The 19,876-nt window shown below is 42.4% G+C and overlaps 1 protein-coding gene across 1 annotated transcript in view; it reads left to right on the top strand.

The window, feature by feature from the left end:
* Positions 1–19,876, top strand: part of TRPC5 (transient receptor potential cation channel subfamily C member 5) — a 1,029,186-nt gene that overhangs the window by 1,000,108 nt on the left and 9,202 nt on the right. Inside the window, exons 8-10 of the mRNA XM_085606697.1 lie at positions 4,901–5,107; positions 5,310–5,351; positions 14,852–14,941. Of these exons, the coding sequence (XP_085462823.1) occupies positions 4,901–5,107; positions 5,310–5,351; positions 14,852–14,941 (339 nt within the window). The remainder of the gene's footprint in view (positions 1–4,900; positions 5,108–5,309; positions 5,352–14,851; positions 14,942–19,876) is intronic.

Below are 19,876 nucleotides of genomic sequence, written 5' to 3'. Positions count from 1 at the left end.
TAGGCCTGCTCAGGGGGCCCAAAAAAGCATTTTTTTTAAAACATAAATCTGCCGAATTGGTGCTAGGTGCGCGAATCGAGCCCAAAAATGTTTTAACAACGAAGTGTGGTCTTCTGCGCTTCATTTTCTATAAGCGTCCGGGTGGGCCAGGTCACTGGGCAATATCCAATTATGATGAGGTCCTCTTGTGTCCTGAGGACCTCAGGACACAAGTGGACTTCATCCCCCGAGCAGCAGTAAAAAGGGGGCGTGGCCTCAGACCACTCTCTGCAATCCAACTGTATGGGGCTTACTGAAGGTACCTGGTGGGCTCATAAGTGATGTAATATGTGATGTCGTCAGCAGTGCATTGTGGGGGCGCGAGTTATACTTAGCTCAACTAACTAGAACGGCCGAATTTCTCTGGTTTTGTATGAATTAAATGTCCAACTAACTATAACATCCCTGAAACCTGTGGTTTTTTCAGTGAATTGCAAAGGTTTTTTAAATGCCAATTTCTAACTATAACGTCTCTAAAACTTATGGTTTTCTCAGTGAAAAAATAAATAACTATATATATATATAATTTCTCATAACAGAACCATCCATCTGTGATGTGTTGTTCTAAAGTGAGGGCAGCATTCAAATTCTTGGGATGTTCAACAGAGGTCTGACCTGGGGGCAGCATTGCCTTCATATATTCTCCATATGCAAATTTCTATCTAGAACCACAGCCACATTTCTGTTACTCTATCCTTCTTCTAGAAGATGTTCTACCATTTCAATGCATATAAATGAAAATCCATACTTTCACTGTGTTTTCCAATTAGTTTGTTCTTGCCATCAGGGATTTCTGGTTTTTGCAGTAGGTGTCGCCTACTAACTGGCACCAGTTGCTTGTGCTCTTCCTTAAAAAATACTATTTTTAGAGGGCCTATATCTAACACTTTGATAAATCTACGGTATAAAAATTGGTGTAGTTGTACACAGTTTAGATATGGGGGGCAAGAGTGAACAAACTCCAACCTAATGCACCTAAAACAAAAACCCTAAATACAGAGCACTTTAGGTGCACGTTTTATAGAAGTAGACTTCAAAGTCAGCTCAAATGTACAAAATCGATTATACCTTTTTCTCTATAGTCTTAGTATATATGTAATCCAGTATAAGATCCACTATATAATCAGATGGTGGTTACAGAGAGTGCTGCTATATTGATCAACTTTCCTGTTAACTCTTCTGCTGAGCTCGCTTCTACCCAGATACACAGTTCCTCTGTCCCAGATGCCAAGCTCCTGCAGGGGACTTCAAACACACGTTCTGGGGATGCCCTACATTGCATCAATACTAGAACTACATCCATGAAACACTCCGTGCGACCACGAACACCCACGAGGGCCACACATGGGAGGCATGCGCACTAAGGGTGTTCCGAAGACGAAAAACTGATAAAGTACAAGTGCGCTTCGCGTCCCTGTCATTACTCCTAGCAAATAGAGATATAGATATGCACTGGTGAGCCCCAGGGGGCCCCCCGGTGGAGGCTTGGGTGGGAGCAGTCAAAAAATGGGGTGCCGCAGAAGAGGATGCGATCCGAGAGGAGGAAGCGAAGGGAACACGCAAGTACCACATATCCATAAATGGGCACAGATCCTATTCCTGTTCGGTCAGCAAACCACACGCGCAGGCCAGTCGATGCACTCCATGTCCAAACAGCATCCGTCTCACCAATAGGACCAGATGGCAGTCGTAACGAATCAGAGCATACACCTATCAGAGACGCCCCATCACAATCCATGCCATAGAGCATAGCCGAGGGCAGCGACAGTGGAACTAGTCGAGCCCCCTCCACATCAGCAGCCGCCAAAGTGGCTTTACCCACCTATGCAGTGGATTTACTCACTTCCCTCCCATCTGCACACGTACCCTCCCTCCCCACTAAGCCCAAACCAGTACCCCAGTTCAACACCTCGGTTCTAAGTGAAGAATACACACCAGCAGCTTAGATAACGCCACTAGGGGACAGGGTCCACTGTCCACTCACTCGGGCAGAATACTAAGACTCCCACGAACACCATGGGTAGACGTGGCTCCACAACCACACTATTGACTTATAGGCATGTCCCAGGACACACACAGATACTATAGATAGCCTCAACTTATGAGCAATACCGGGACTATGATGATATACTTTGGCAGCTAAGTAAGACAGTAATCACCAATGTACACGCGTGTCTAAATTATCTCTGTCTACCTGTGCATGTAAATTGTGAATGAAAAATCTATAGGCTTCACTGTATCAAAAGCGTTAAATTAATAAAAAAAATGTAAACCAACTCTTCTGCTGAGCTCAGGACCAGTCTCGGTTGAAGGAACCAGAAGTCTCATCTGGGCTAGAATGATTGGAGGTTTGCAGGGTAGAGCCTATCGATGCTGGCCCAAGGTGGAGAGTTTGGGGAAGGTGAAGGTTGAGCACAGGGAGAGCACTCGCTATTATGGGACTTTAAGGCCCAAAGGGACTATGGGATGACTAAAACTAGGAGATTTTGGACTGGATACCTGGACGGGTGATTAGCCGCATTCTTTCAATCCGACTTTATTGATTGTTTGATGGGATACTTTTTTGGCTGACAGCATAACCTTGAAACCGGAAATGGCTTATACTGACGCATAACATGATAGAGACTTTTAATCTGATTTGGTCAGAATCATCATCGATCTCTGGCTTGTTTTATGGTTTAAAATGCCATGTGTGACCCTCTAGAGATGGCAAGACTATACAGCCCAAAAATGGTATTGTGATATATGTGCCAAGCAAAAAGCCCATAGTAGCCTTGTACAAAGGTTATCAGTCAGAACCAATTGTGCCAACCACATGGTTGTAGTGCAAACGATTTCAGGTCTACCCTGTTTAACCTGACTGCTGCAGTGAACAACCTGCAGTGAGAGCTGTCAGAATAACTCTTTGTGACAGGAAAAAAAAACTTTCTTTTAAATAATAATGTTACCCCAGGGTAGATATTGCTGCCTGCAAGGCAGGGTGCATGATATTTAAAAGTAGGACATATAGAAATGTAACCTTAACAGGTCCTTACAGTGACTAGCACCCAAACTTTATTTTCACTTTAAGAAGTATCTGCCTGGCCCATAGAGAAACACTGGGAATCAATATTAAATATCAATTCTGTTTTGTGTAACCTTTCTCTAGGCTGGGACCATCTGGAAACATAATTAAACCACTCTTTTTAATATTATTAAGAGCCCAACTCAATGGTGCAGACTGAGTTTCAATAAATATTTAGGGAAAGTAACCTTTCTACTTCAGGCAGGTAAATGGGAAAGTTACCTTTTGCCTGCCACGGCGCCAGAAGGCCAATTTACATTACCTCTCCAGCAGCCCTACCTGGACTAGCCCTGATGAGGTATAAAAACTGCTTGCAGGGCAGAGGCAATGGCTTGGACATGAGGAGGTGTTTTCTCCATAGCAGGAAGACCCGCTGGGGTGTCACCAGGAACTTAATTTACTTCAAAGAGGCCTTTCCTGTCGCAAACAATTGTTAGGTGACACCTGGAAACGCACAGTTTTTCTCCTGGCGGCAGGCTGGACCAAACCCAGTGGGGAAAGCTGCTCCCCTAACTGGGTTGGAGTGACCACAGAGGAGGGGACTGCTCATTACCGTGGCCACACCTCTGGTTGGGCACACTGGCCCTACACAAGGGCAGAAGGATTTTGTCATCTTGAATTTTGAGAATGAAGGGCTCTGTGGGATAGTTTGCAATAGGACAAACAGGAACTGCTGTAAAGCGGGCAGCGTTAACCAGAGAACTTTTACCCCATTGGTTAGGGAGGAGCAAGAACTCACCCCCAACTATTAGCTGTTGCCAGGCATAAATGTGGCAGCCAACCAGCAGGGTTTTCAGAACACTTTCTGGAACAGCAGAAGAAAAGAAGAGGACTGGGGCTGTTGTTGGAGAAGGGTTTTCACCTCCCTCAGTCAAACCCCAATTTCTTACAATCAGAAATTCGAGACCGTACATTATGACCCTAATTATAAAAACACGAGAGCTAAAACACACAAAAGATTTACTTCTAAACATATTTACCTTAGGTTTTATATTAGCAGCTCCATTTGTGTTTATATAAAGGGTTATAATAGTATTGCACTTTGCTAGTTTCAGTTCCTAGAGTTACTCGAGTGTGTGCCATTTAAGCATATGGAAATGTATCAATTATTCATTTTTGCATTCTTAAATGTAACCACTAAGGACATTTTTACTGTTCAAATGTATACTTGTTTTTTTTTCGAAACCTATTCTCCAACAACCCTAACAATCGTTGCATTGCTCCCTCCTTTCTAGTAACGAAGCCTGTGTGCCATGGGCCCTGGTGCAACAAAGGAAATGCCCCACATTGCTGTTGATTGATCCGTGTAATACAGCAGCAATCAAGATTCAGTTGGCCCCTAAGTCCTCTGGGTCCTGGTGCCACTGCACCTGCTTCGCCAGTGTAAGCCAGTGTAAGCTACACCAGCCTCCTTCCCCTCTCTGAAAACAGATGCACTGCTGCCCTGGAGATGAGCAGCTCTCTGGCCCCTTTGAGCAGCTGCTAGCAAATCACCTATGAACCCCATCAGCTTGGCGAGTTTGTGGGTGCTCACAACTGTTGGAAGAGGCCTCCATTCTGCAGCACACACAAACTGTCCCTGTGACCAAATGTACTCACATTGGAAATCACACCGTACTACTAGTAACTTCAGTTCCTCGCCATTTCAGATTGTGTCAATGTGTTTGTTCTGGTTAATACAGTTCGGTGTGCCAATGCCTAACGTTAATAATTGATGAACGTGTCCAACCTCAAAACTACTTAGCAATAACAAAAATGACAGCAGTCTGTAACTCGCATGGACTCTCTCCCCTACAGGACCACGCGGACATCGAGTGGAAGTTTGCGCGCACCAAGCTCTGGATGAGCTATTTCGACGAAGGCGGAACGCTGCCCCCTCCCTTTAATATCATCCCGAGCCCCAAGTCCATCTGGTACCTCTGCAAATGGGTCCACCATCAGCTGTGCCCAGCCAAGGACTCCGAGGACGAAAACAAGAAGCACGAGAACCTGAAGACCTTCACGGTAAGGCTGCTTACATTTTAATGACTCTTTCCAAAGTATGACTTATTTATTCCCCGCTTGCAAATGCAAGCTGTTGTTTGCTCTTACTGGCGCAGCCGACGGCCATCTTGCATTCTCCATCCTTTTAAAGCCGACAAGAGACCTTCTCCAGAGGGATTATGTTGACGCTGTTCTAATGCGAATATACGTTTTATACTTTCAGGAGCGGCACGCTGACAACCTGATTCAGAACCAGCACTACCAGGTGAGGCTTCTGGGACAACACGCGGGGTTATACCGGTGCACAACACACTTTAATAATGGTGGTGGCGAGTCTGTTAGGATACACTTTGACATGTGTAGGGCTTGTTTTAATTGCACTTACTCAGAAATAAATTATGCAAGCTTGGTTGACATCATGAACTAGGAAGCACTCTATGGACCAATGACCCCTTTAAATGTCTTTTAAAAACTATTGTCTACGTAACTTGTCACTAGTCTTATCCACAACCCTATTTGTCCTCCTATAAAAGGGCCCAACCGCGCAACTCCACTTTCATATCGAATTTGCCAACCCTACAGTCACTTTACTGACTTCCACCATTTGCACAGCCCAAAAATAGCTCTGCTTGCAACTGCAGCTCACACCACTTATGACTTACCAAAGTCCTTCACAACAACTCAACCTGTTTATCCCCAGTAGTTTACAGCACCAACTAAAAGTGATTCAGCAATACTAGCCCCAATATTCGCTCCCACCAACAATGTTCTTCACAGTCAGTTGAACCATTGATCACAACTTAAATCAGAAACAATTGGTGGATATGCTACTTCGACCTGCACATCAACATAAGTTCATTAGTAGTTGATATCACATCAAATCAATTTCATTCCAATTAGCACTGGGTGCTCACGTGGTGCCAAATACTCACCCAACATGAGTATTGTACTATTAGATCTACAACGTAGTCTAAGTCCAATATAATCTCATAAACACCAAAGCACACCAAAGAAAAGTACTTATAGTGTTCCCTGATCAATTCAACATTGTCTGCAAATAGTCCAAGTTATTTCGTCCAATCTTATATGTGCTAAACACACAGTCCACAAAAATGTATCCGCATCCGGAGATAGTGTTCCGTTATCACTTTTTTATTCCATACACAAACGGCAGGCTCGTTTGTTCCGGTATCGTAACACAAAGTCAATCCATAGGAAAATGGACCATGTTAAGTCGCTTTCGGGACCGCAGAAACCACTTGAAAGGACTTAACATGGTCCCTTTTCCTATGGATTGACATAGTGTTATGATACCGGAACAAATGAGCCTGATTTTCGACATTTATAGATTTCGCTAAGTTTGCGATCTATTAGACATAGAGGGAGGATTTCAGAAGGAAATCACATTTCTAAGAAAGAGACTGGCTTTGAACATTCAATATATTTATAAAGTTGGAATAAGCCTAAAGAAGCCCAGATGGGCGAAACGCGCGTCGGCTGCCATTTGTGTATGGAATAAAAAAGTGATAACGGAACACTATCTCCGGATGCGGATACATTTTTGTGAACTGTGTGTTTAGATAGTACATATAAGATTGGAGTAAATAACTTGGACTATTTGCAGACAATGTTGAATTGATCAAGGAACACTATAATTACTTTTCTTTGGTGTGCGTTGGTGTTTATGAGATATTTATCACAACTTTACTGAAATCATTCACAGCACATCCAACTCTTTCCAGTCTCTCACAAATGATACTTTTGTCACTTATTTGTCACCTAAAACCTACTTTCCTTCACCCGCATAAACCATGTACTCATACTCCACAACTAACAATGTAAATCATCCACTCAACACATCCACCACTTCATGCAGTACCATTCATCAATTTTCTTCTTAGCTCACTCACTATTCGCTGCTGTAATTTTCTGTCCCTCTCAGCTACAATCACTTATACCTCCCCGGCTTTCATAATCAGGCCAAATAACCAAGCCACACAAAAATGTTCTCCATTCAAGTTCAAAGGCCACTCACAACAAAATTGATCAAACCACTCTTAGTAATCTGCTCTCCTGCTAACAACCACTAGACAAGCCATAAACACTTGCCATAGGATTCTATAGAATCTCTCAATCACACCACATCTTAATTGCATCTTAATTGCAGCACAGCCAATGGTCACTCTGAAGACTACTGTGGCATTTCCTTATCTTTAGAGTTATCAATACCAAGGGTACCAGTAAATGAGGGGATGGGCAGCTGTGGGGGTGGGGTGGATCAGGGGCAAAGAGGGGATTACATATTCCTTATGAGTTGGACCGTATGGTTAAATACCAGTTCGTGCTCCTCTGGTATTTCCTTATTCGCAAAGACATACACAGAGATATTTCACCTAACTTAAGCAGCTGAAATCTCAGTGTGAAAGTAAATAATTTATAATTCTGATGGGACTTGTAACAGCTGTTACTTGCCCCATCACAGTTTGGGGACCACTTGTAATATGGGCCTTATAGGCTCACTTACTGACACCCTACAACAGCTCATCACAACATGCCTCTCCACCAGTCTCAAACTCGTGCAATAGCTCCACCAAGACATCCTCAACAGATGGTAAGAGCATTCATTTACACCTGCCCTCAACAAACCTTCTTGATAGGAATGACCAACACCAAAATGGGAGAGTATAAGATGCTCAGGATTAAAAAGAGTGCAATAACTGTTTTGCTGCCTTGTTGGTTCTCCACTCTGGCTAACTCACCAGTGCTACGAAGTTGTATTATCAAAGGTGTCAAACTTTAAAACTCCTGAAATAGTAATCATGAAATCATCATGGAGTAACATGAACTTATCTCTTGAAAAATTGAGAGGTACCCTTTGTGCACCAAAGGACATGGGTTTGATCTAGAAATATAACAATATATCCTTTGGTTGGCAAATACTGAGAGAACTCTTACTCATTCACTCACCTAAATCACACACATTCAATCATGGGGGAAACAGTACCAATTGAAAAAGCAGTGTGCCAGTACACAAGAAAAATATTGGAAATGTTATGAATTAATTTATTAAAAGCATATAAAACAATTCTAGCAAATTAAAAAACAGTTAATCATACAAAGAGTATTTATGTTCAAAATCAAAAAACATCACACTATAAATAAACAAATGAAAAAACTTATTAACAAAGACAATTAGTCGGGAGTATTAAAAAGACACTACACTTTGTCATAAAGTGACCATATCCATATGAGGTAATGTTGGGGCTGGACCCTGATGTACAAAAGACAATCAAAATCTAGTGTGGCAGCCCACTGTGTGGATTGTGGTTCTATGGCGTCAACGCATTTCGATAGTATTATCTTGATTCAAACCATCTTTATCAAAACTAAAGATATTACTCTCTGATGATATCTACAATTAAAAACATACAATTATTACTCATAGACAATAACCAAAACGAGCAATACAAACAGAACATTGCAATAACATGATGAATCTGTTAAATAATTAAAATGTACGTCTAAAACTACAACAAGTCGATTACAAAGTTCATGATATCACTGCTTGTTTAACAATTACCTCCAAATCCCTCCATACGTATCACATAACACATTCATAAATTCACACTCGGTTTCACCCAATTGACAGAACACTATGAACCCATACAAGAGTGGGCATTTACTCACCTTATAAAGTAGCTTGACCAAAGTGCAGAAGCCACTTCTATACTGAAACTCCTTGTTGAGGAATATAAAATGCTTCTCCAAACACAAGAGAATGTTTTAGAAAAACACCTAAATAAAGACCAGAAATAGTGTCTTAGCACCAGCATATTGCATCTTATTATGCCTCTTATATCCTAATCTGCTGTTTGAGGCCCTAGTCACCTGTAAATAAGATCTTATCTCATCGTGTACAAGGATAAATACAAAATGCAGATTTGAACAACAGCTAGCCTCACTGTCCTTCTTCCGTCATGGAATCTAAAACAAGGGGATATTGTACTGTTTATAATGCAACTCCTAAAAAGTCTATTCTTGCCAGAATTATACAAATATCAACATACCTCCAGCACCAATAGGGGATAAACTCCAATGTTGGTATAATGCTGCCTACATTGGCGTGAATGATATATCACAGGGTTCCTATATGCCCTTCATTTGATAGGGTCTGCAGGAAATAATAAAAACAGAACTCAGTTAGAGTACCCTTCACTTAATAGAGCCTAAGCAAAAAATATCTTACATATGTTCAGGACAGGGCATTAATATTAGGGGAGATAGTCCTATCTAGCCATGCTAATCTAGACATGCTCCTACACACCCCCACAAAATAAACTTCCACTTACTCTTAAATGGCCACTCTATAGTACAATAAGATAGATTTTTACTCAAAGAAGGATTTACTAGGGACACCCGACCCACATATTAAGCAGAGAGATATAATATCAGAACTCTAACCATAATTGTAAGAACAGTCCATTTTAAGTTAAAAGTTATTTTAGAACAAGTATTATCTCTACTCTGGCCAACAATAATCTATTGCTTTATACGTACCTCAATCAAAACTTTAAGTCCTTAAGTATGGCGGCGACATTCCACATCCGTCTGCTGTTGTTTCTCAATAAACACCAAGCTTGCATTTAACCTGGCTTTTAATACAGCCTACCTTGTTGAAACTAGGTCAAGAGGCGGGCCAACCAATAATTCGACCACACCCCGAGGAGAAAATATATCTAACGCGATGAGGACCACAAAAGTAGTTCGGCCATCTTGGAATGGTCAAAAGTACTATCTGCTTGGTTCAGGGAACTTTGTCTGAGCTTGCACTTACAAGTGTAGTTTACAAAAAATTGGTACTGTATCACCCATGTATTTGCCAACCAAAGGATATATTGTAACATGAACTTATCCTTGCATCCTTATGGGGTTGGTTAGGTGACATTTCTCTGTTAATGGGAAGTGATTGCTCATGTTAATCTTTCTTTTACCACACCCCCTCCAGTTTACCACAAACAGATAAAGTAAACCGCCAACAGTATCCTGCAGTGGCAGTGATCCATTATGATCTGCTAAGAGATTCAACTGCCCATCCATGTAGTCAAAGACATTCTATGACTGGATTTGCAGGGACCAGAGCTAGAGTGAATGGCTTCTCAGAAGCCAATCAGACATATCTAACCACTGATTGCCTGCCATCAACCAATCAGAATGGGTCTCTGTGGTTAGCTACTTGTGTCTAAACCCTGAAAAACCATTCAGAAAACCAATGGGCAGTCAGTGCCTCTCAGGACCATTTTCCGAGTAGTTTTCATGCGTCTAAACGAGGAATCTACCCTTTTTTATGGCTCACCCATAGAGCAATCCTTGGTGGTTTTTTAAGACATGATGTGCTCCACAGGCAAACTAAAAGAAAAAAAAGGTTATTTCTAAATTATTTGTTTTGCCCACGTCTACTTAAGAGACTACCCTTGAGGTATACAGACTCATTCTTAATCCCTTGTGGGATCATCCACCGGAAGTAATACATTCCAGTGGCGTAACGGTAATTGAGGGGGGCCCCCCTGCAAGGGACTTGGAGGGGCCCCCTCTGGGCTCTATCAGGAGCTCCCTAATCCAAGTGCAGTGCTGAGGGGGCCCCCTGGAGCTTGGGGCCCCCTGCACTGCAGGGGATGCGGGGGCCTGTGTTACGCCCCTGATACATTCCCATATTAAAATCATCAAAGAATAATAAAGCTTTAGCCAAAAGTCATTGTGTGGTCATCCTGGGGAAGCAATGCTTATCCTGGAGCTATCATGGACTAATACAGCCTCAACCTGAAATCATAATGAGCTCAATCTTCAGTAGTAAATGGGCATTGCATGTTTTCCACTGAGGTACTCACAAGCACACCCTGGAGTATTCTCATTACTGTAGAGTCATCTCATTTAAATATTTCAGCCTATACACGCACTTCAGAATGGTTTTGGGTGATTTTCCAAGATCACTACTGAAATAGCCCAGATGAAGTTATCAGATGACTCAGAATGACTTCAGAGAAAGACTGCATTTCTGACTTGGCATTCTGAGTGCATGCATTTTGTTGCCAACGAATGGATTGGCTATGGACTAGACGTCAATTTAAGCATTTCCGTGTGGAACACAGGGTTAATATAAATCAGTAGCCCCAGTGAGAGTGTAGACAATCTTACACTTGTGACTTTTGTAAACACAGAATGACCTTGCCTTGAGGCAAGACAACACCAGTAGACTCTAAAAATAGCAAAACACAATTGACTAGCTTCAAAGACTGATGTATATAGCCACAGGATTGAGGCTGTGCCGACAGTGACCACCAGGACTCATTCTTAGGGACTGAGACTTACAACCTAGTTCAAGAAAAAGAAAGGCAAGCAAGAATTAGCAAGTCCCTGACAAATGTAAACAAAGCACTCACAAATGGTGATTGCATACACTGTGTGGACAAATATTGTATATTACATTAAAGCCTGTCCTGCTACATATGCCTATTCTTGGAAAAAGAAGCAAAAATATTGCTTTCTGTGTAGAATGCATAAAGTAGAAAAATAACTGAATGCGACAAATAGCATAGTTGAGTTATTTTTCAGATTTAGAATAACCCCTCATGCATTCTAATGGAAGAATTTCCTGGAAGATGGATTTCTACATCTGTAGCTGATAGCAGGAGATGAGAGGGTCATACGCCTCTGGGTGGGCCCAATCTAAAGCCTATTCAATGCATATTTCAAAGAATTGGCAAAAATATGTCACCCTGACAGCTGTGTTGTCAAGCCAGATAAAAAAGGAAGTTTATCTTACAGGAATAGGTCATTATTACAAAACAGAGTCGTCAGACTCATATTTGGTGTATTTTGTCATTCATGAACAGACTTACATGGTGATCATTTGGAGTACGTGGGAAGCTGTAAAAAAAAGTCCAGCGAAATGTGTGTAAATCGGTTTTCAGTGCATTTAACTCTAGGTATGCATTTAAAGAAAAGTGCTGCATACAGTGCATAACAATTCTGGAGCACAAGCAAAAAGCTGGTGCTAATTTTACACTAATTGTTGAAGAAAAACAGACTATGCTTCCACATTTATCTCTAAATTTTGAATACTTTCATGAATAAAGGTTGTGGTAACACTATTGATGATTTGTTCTATAGCTATCTGGTCATAAAATATGACATTCAGTGAATAACTCCATTACACTTCTTCCAAATGGCAATGCAGCACTGCTCTACTGAAAACATTTCTTAACTCTTTAAAGAATAATTTTTTTATATATTGTTCAACACAACTAAGGGTCTTATAATGACATCCCTGGGTTCCTGATACTGGGGGCACTGGTAACTGCTGGGAAGGGAGGTGGCAACTGGAATAACAGGGATCTCAAGTGGGACCCTGAAGGTCCCCTTAGAAATGAGGAATAACTCAACTGGGAAATCACTAATTCAGTTCTCAGTTTCCCCAGAATTACAGGTTAGTAAGGAGTGTGTACGATTCAGGGAAGGATAGTGTTAAGGGTTGGAGATTTTAGGGTTCATGTATGGGTAGTATTAAGAGATAGTAAGAAGCTTTTATGGTTCTAGGAAGGGTAGTGGTAAGTTAAGGAGTAGTAATGGTTTTTATGGTTCAGAAAAGGGTAGTGTTATGGGGTAGTAAGGGGTCTTTTGGGTTCATCGAAGAGTAGTATTAAGAAGTAGTACACGTTTTTTGGATTCAGGGATGGGTAATGCTAAGGGTTAGCAAAGGTCTATATGGATCAGGGAAGAATTGAGGAGTAGTAAGTGTTTTTTGGTTTAAAGATGGGTAACATTAGGGGTAGAAAGGTATTTGGCATTCAGGGAAAAGTAGAGTTAATGGTAGTAAGTTCGGATGCAGGGAAGGGTAGTGTTATGGTTTAAGTTTTTCGAGTTTAGGGAACAGTAGCATTAAGGGTTAGTAAAGGGTGTTTAGGATCAGGGATGTGCAGCTATAAGGGGTAGTAAGGGACTTTTAAGGTTCAGTGAAGGGCACTGTTAAGGAGTAGTAAGGAGTTTTTAGGATTCAGGGATGGGTAACATCAAGCTGTAGTAAGGCCTTTGTAGGGTTTAGGGAAAGGTAGCATTAATGGGTAGTAAGAAGCTTGTAGGGTTCAGGCAAGGGTAATTTAAAATGATAGAAATTCACTAATGAATATATAGAAAATTAAATTGAAGTAAATTAAATATAATATTGTCTTTTTTTCTGAAATACTAAATTAGTAAAGGCTCCACAGATATAAAAAAAAAACACTGCAACGTTAAGCTACTCCTGATGTACTTATCCTGATGTAATGACCCCAAATATAAAGATTGGCAAAGTAACAATTGACAGGACCATGGGCTGGAACACAGAGAGGAAAGAGTAAGGGGAGCCAACCTTAAGACAAGCAACTACATGCACGTCTCTCAAGCCCATCAATCTTTAAACTAGGAACTAGAAAGAAAGAAAAACACCATTCTTAGGAGGAATATCTCATTAAAGTATCTCTGAGGTTGATGATGGAAAGGGAAGGGGGTGAGGGACTGCAATAAATCAACATCACTCCAGACTATCCCCTTCTCCATGTGTGCTGGTTCCCTGTCTTCAAGGGTTTAAGGTCAAGCTCCTCTTGCAACACATTAGCTTAACTTCGTAAAGAGCCCTGGCTCACACTGCTTGATAAATAAGTGATCGCAGTTGCTATGAATTAAGTACTGTTTCTGTGGAATAACACAGCTTTAGACAAATGAAAAGCTATACTCGGATGAACCGCTGTGTGGGCTGAGCCACCATCCCTCTCTGTAGTACTCATGACAGCTATTGTTCTTATTTATTTTATCAAATCTGGTCTGGTGTAAACAGCACGGCCAACCCAGACCTAAATAGGATGTGGAAGGAAAAAAGATAAAGATGAGAAAACAGTGTCAAAGAGAAAGCCTGGACCAAAAAGATCCTGCAAGAGTGAAATACAGAGGGTGAAATTGTAGGTTGGTGGAAAAAGGAGGCATGAAATGGAAATAAGAATAGGCCACCTTGGTATTCTGCTCTCTCAGCATTAGGCTCCTAAACTACTTGAGGTCCTGCACCTGATTTACTTAATTGAGCACTACTTAGGCGGGATGGTTTAATTAGCTTGCTTCAGGTTTGCTCTGGTGTGCTTAAAGAATGCACAAAGAGTAAGTTTGTGATGGGTTGGGGGTTGGGAAGGGCCACACTTAAACTTTATTAACTCCCACAATGTGAAAAAAATGTATAATTAAGAGACCTGTAACAAGTAGCGTGCTATCATGTAAATATAGCTCAACAAAATTGGGATTCTAGGCAGAGCCTTGGAAATCCATGAGAGGTGCGGATTTTCAAGAACTTTATTTTTTTAAATCATGCATCTTAGACAAATATTCACTTCTCTAAAAAAATCTGTTGATTACTTTTTTTCCTCTTGCAATCTAAAAGCTAAGCAGGGCAAATTTAATTAACTCTGAATTTTTCCACGGAATTTCACTACATTTATAAACACTTTCCCCACCTGTAAATGCAAAACAAATATGTGAAACTACTTAATACCCAATAGTATAGACTTTAGGATTATATTTTGTTATGAACATTAGATACCTTGTCTCATACTACCAGAAACGATGACAAATAAACCACTCTAATTAGGAGGCTGGGATATATTGAAGTGATAGACATACCCCATCTGTAGATTAAAAAATATTCACATATTGGATTTTCATCTGGTCTGTTATTTTGTTTTGCAGGAAGTTATTCGGAATTTAGTGAAGCGGTATGTTGCAGCAATGATAAGAAACTCTAAAACAAACGAGGGATTAACAGAAGAGAATTTCAAGGTACGTTTATAGAAAAACATCTTACTCTGATGTCCTTTTCGCATGTTACTAATGATGGAAATCCACTAAGACACCGGATTTATAACATGGGCCCAGAAGGGTCAGATCCATGTCAGATTTTCAGACTATGTGATATTCTTAGGATGTCAAGTTATCATATGTGGATATTATGGGATTGTAGTATTTCATTAACCTAGAAGTGCCTAAGGAGGGTCGACACTTTATTTTCAATGGTGTGAGCCCTTATATCATGGGACCTACGGCAGTCAGTGGTTACAGAGCAGTATGCTTTGGGGATGGTCATTTACCTCTAGCTACCAGTATTATTCCTTTCAGAGTGAAATGCCAGGTGCCTTTTAGTTTCTGACTCTCTAGGAGTAGGACGTTGAGTGGTCCAACTTTACTCTAGGAGGTGGTAGCACTTGTAAACATCTGCCTGCGACATTCAATAATACACAATACACTTGCGTCCAGATATTGCTATATTTTCAAGAAGGAATGCTGCTTTTTTTTTTTTCAAACCAGAAGGTGCTGGTACGTTCTTAGGCCAAGATGGAACCTCAAACCTTTCATAGCGTTCCTGCGCCAGTTACTAGCTTTTCAATAACATTGTTCTTGTGACCTAAGTTCTGCTATGGGTCTCCGTTTGGTTACCCTTAAATTTTACTCTTATGCTTAAAAACGGAATCTCAGACAATGGGGCACAAGTGCCACTGAACTGAAATGGAGGGTAGCAACCTTGGTATGGCCTGGTCGCAGGCTTTGGGTTCGACCCCAGATAACGCACTCAAGCAACGGGTGATCATTTTCCAGGGTAAAAGAAAAGCATTCCTGCACCCAAATCACACCACTAAGCCAGGGGGATCCCACGCAGAGTCAACAAAGTGGTCCCTCAAACGGGAGATATCTCTGGGATGTTAATGGCTAGAAGTATAGTTAAATGGTCCAGGAATAAGTGGCCAACTCCAACAAACGGAGTTAGATCCCACGCTAAGCTTGTGAAAGTTAGGAACCTCCAGGTGCCTTGGAAGTGCAGAGGAACATAAATTAGCATTCGTAGCATCCCATTACTCCTGGGTGATCTCAGTTACTTTAGTCATCTTCCAAAAAGATCTCTGGCCAGCTGTGCCTTGCAGCAATCACAAGGTCTCTTCTCCTCACAAGGCAGTACTATAGCTCTTTGACTCCCACAGACCCCAGTGACAAGGCATTTTTTGCATCCAGGATTGCTCCAAGCCTGAGGGAGAGCAACCACAGGCAAAGGTTCAGCTTCTCTCAATGAGTTTGTCCAACACTGAGGTGCAGAGTCTTCTTGATAGCCAAACGATGTGCAGATTACTGGTTGGAGGGCCCAGTATTAATCCCAGATAAAAGGCACACACACGGGAGTCGGGGTGACCAAAGTGCCTTCTTTTACATATTTTGCTTGCTTCTCCAAAAAAAATCAATAAGGCATACATCTTCCTTCTTTATTTTTGCAGGATTCAGTAGCAGGGGTCCAAGGTTAGACCAGTTTGGATTGACAACGTGTCAATATGGATAAGTTCCAGCGCTAGCACAAGAACAGGCAAAATTATGCTAGGCAACAGGTAGCGATACAGGAAGAGGAGTGAAGGGTGTGTTTCATTGTAGCATGGCAAGCCCTCTCTGAACAAAGGGAAGTGCATTGTGATCTCCCCACCCAACAGGTATGATTGGTTTCAGGAAGGACAGCTTGTGTCCCGGGACATGCAGGAATGTTTAGTTAAAACAGCCCTACTACTCCAAAATAGAGATCATACATCAAGTTGCCTACATTCTATGTCCTATCTGTCCTTTTTAAAAACAAACAAATTGGAGGTTTGCGCCGTCGTAAGATAGTTGTAACACTTTTCAAGCAAAATGGCACAAAAACACATATTCATAAGTGGGATGAACTGTAGAAAAATTTTCAGATATTCCCTTTTTCATTTTCCTTGAAATACACTAAAGTATGTTACTTGACTCTAAATAAAATTTCCCATCCTGATTCAAATTCCTACATCATTATCTGCTGTCGGTCAATGGCAGGGGTAACACAGTTAGATAGTTTGTTAATGTGTTGCAAAGAATAAGCAAGTGCTGGAATTGTTCATAAAAGTGAAGTGCGGGGTAATGAGGTTGATGTTTCTCTACCCCAATGAAGGTAGGTGACCCAGTTGAAGGGTGTGATGATCACATACCTGAACCACAGGACAACCTGTAATGTTACACTGATAGTTTGTGAATCCTTGTACTACATATCCATTACAACAAACTTCACAAGAGAGACATTTAACCACTGCTTTCGCCCTATGTGTAAAGACCATTGCCACTGCTCAAGGTATCTAGGGCCTCATGTAGGTAGCCCAATACCGGTCGGTAACGGCCGATTTTCGGTAATTATACCGTTACCGACCGGTATTTAGGCTTTTGCAATGTAGGGGGCACATTACAGGATTCGGTAATTTACCGAATCAGTAAAATTACCGAATCGGTAATTTTACCGATTCGGTAAATACCGAATCCTGTAATGATATGTAGGGGGAGTGTGTGGGTGTCGTGTGGAGTCGGTATTTACCACCAACTAATAGTTGGTGGTAAATGAAGAATGGCTCTGTAAATGCATTCTCAAGCGCTTAGAAGTGTGCAATGTGGCAGACATACATGCCCTTAGGGCATGTATGTGTGTCACATGTGCACACATGCAGGAATCAGGGGTGCAACAGGGTGTCAATGTGACACCCTGCCACCCTTGATTGTGCTCCCCCCATTACCGAATCGGTATTTACCGATTCGGTAATGAGGCATACCTTCCCATTGATTCAATCAATGGGAAGGTATGCCTCATTACCGAATCGGTAAATACCGATTCGGTAATTACAGAATTTCTACGAATCGGTAATTTTTACCGAAGGAATACCTACATAGCATTTACCACTTCATAAATACCGAATCGGTATGATTCGGTATTTATGAAGTGGTAAATGCCAGGCCACCTACATAAGGCCCTAAAAGTGGTTAATACCTTCTGCAGAGAGCATTACCTGCTGTTGAACACCATGCAATATGGACCAGAGCTGAAGAAAGGTGCATAATGTGGTGAAAGGGCAATTGACTGATTTTGACTCTTGATAGCCAATCGGCAATAAGACTATGAGAGATGAATCATCTACCTTGCTGGGGGCGGAACTGTTGGCCGGGCTCTGCTCCGCCAATCTGCTTGGCCATGACTTTCTCCGCCGAGCCTCCCTGGTGTATCTGCAGCTGCTTCCTGCTTGATTCCTGCTTTCAGCCTACAACAGAAATCCGGGCCGGGCTTTGCTCCACCGCTGCCATTGGCCTGGCTTGGCTCCGCTATACCGGGACCACAAATCCCATCATCCCTGATTGCCGCGAGGACGCTGCGAACGTCATCTGCCAGCGCCTGGAGGCGCATAAAGGTCTGCTTGGGGCCGAGTCCCCTGTGAATCATCTACCTTGCTGGGGGCGGAACTGTTGGCCGGGCTCTGCTCCGCCAATCTGCTTGGCCGGGACTTTCTCCGCCGAGCCTCCCTGGTGTATCTGCAGCTGCTTCCTGCTTGATTCCTGCTTTCAGCCTACAACAGAAATCCGGGCCGGGCTTTGCTCCACCGCTGCCATTGGCCGGGCTTGGCTCCGCTATACCGGGACCACAAATCCCATCATCCCTGATTTCCGCGAGGATGCCGCGAACGTCATCTGCCAGCGTCTGGAGGTGCATAAAGGTCTGCTTGGGGCCGAGTCCCCTGTGAATCATCTACCTTGCTGGGGGCGGAACTGTTGGCCGGGCTCTGCTCCGCCAATCTGCTTGGCCGGGACTTTCTCCGCCGAGCCTCCCTGGTGTATCTGCAGCTGCTTCCTGCTTGATTCCTGCTTTCAGCCTACAACAGAAATCCGGGCCGGGCTTTGCTCCACCGCTGCCATTGGCCGGTCTTGGCTCCGCTATACCGGGACCACAAATCCCATCATCCCTGATTGCCGCGAGGATGCCGCGAACGTCATCTGCCAGCGTCTGGAGGCGCATAAAGGTCTGCTTGGATCCTCGTCCCGCGGGACGCGCGTGGGTCATGCCGGCAGAAGCCCGGGACAAGTGCGGGACCGTCTGTGGCCGTCAGGGGCCAGAGGAGGCCGGGCTGGGCCACCCTACTGACATTTCTGAACTGATTAAGAACGTAGTATTAAAGTTTGTTAGGATATTGCTATATGTGACCCATGCCCATATATGCTAGATAATACCTGCTGGTTGCTCCTATTGCTATCTAGCATATATTCTGAGAATACCTAATCATGACCAGACGTCGAGTAAAACCTTTAATGGATAAAACACATAATTCTATAGATACTTATCTGACCAAAGCAGTTAGTGCTCTGGCGGAAGAAATAGATCGTACAGAAAGACGTATGTCAATGGGAACAGGTACAAGGGGCGAGGAACAAGTTAGTTTGATTGCAGAGATCCACACGACTAGGGAGGAAGGACTGAATATTACAGATCGGGTACTGGATATGACATCTGACATAGCTATGGATGACATGGAGAATTTACATGTCTCACGGATTTCAATTACACCGAATTGATCTAACTCACCCCCCTCGCCCCCGCTTATAAATTCAACTAAAGGGGGCAAAAGGAGAATTATAGGTCAGGGAAACAGCAGGTTAGCCAAAGAAAAGCAAACCGTCACAAGAGGGATTCCGACAAAACAGAAAGCTGCATTGAATAATGAACAATTTAAGTGTTCCTTCAGCATGGAGGCTCTTATTGAGAAAATACCAGAGTTAATCCGGCCATTACATTAAAAAAAATGATAATTTGACAAGAGAAGTACATAAACTTGATGGGTACATGGACAAATTCAGATTACAAGATCAAATAGCTAATCCCAGAGATCCGACTAATGTGAAATTGTCCCCACC

Source organism: Triturus cristatus, chromosome 5_2 (assembly GCF_964204655.1).
Source record: "Triturus cristatus chromosome 5_2, aTriCri1.1, whole genome shotgun sequence".
Classification (NCBI taxonomy): Eukaryota; Metazoa; Chordata; class Amphibia; order Caudata; family Salamandridae; genus Triturus; species Triturus cristatus.
Note: the sequence above shows the minus strand (reverse complement) of the source record. Positions and strands in the feature narration are given on the sequence as shown.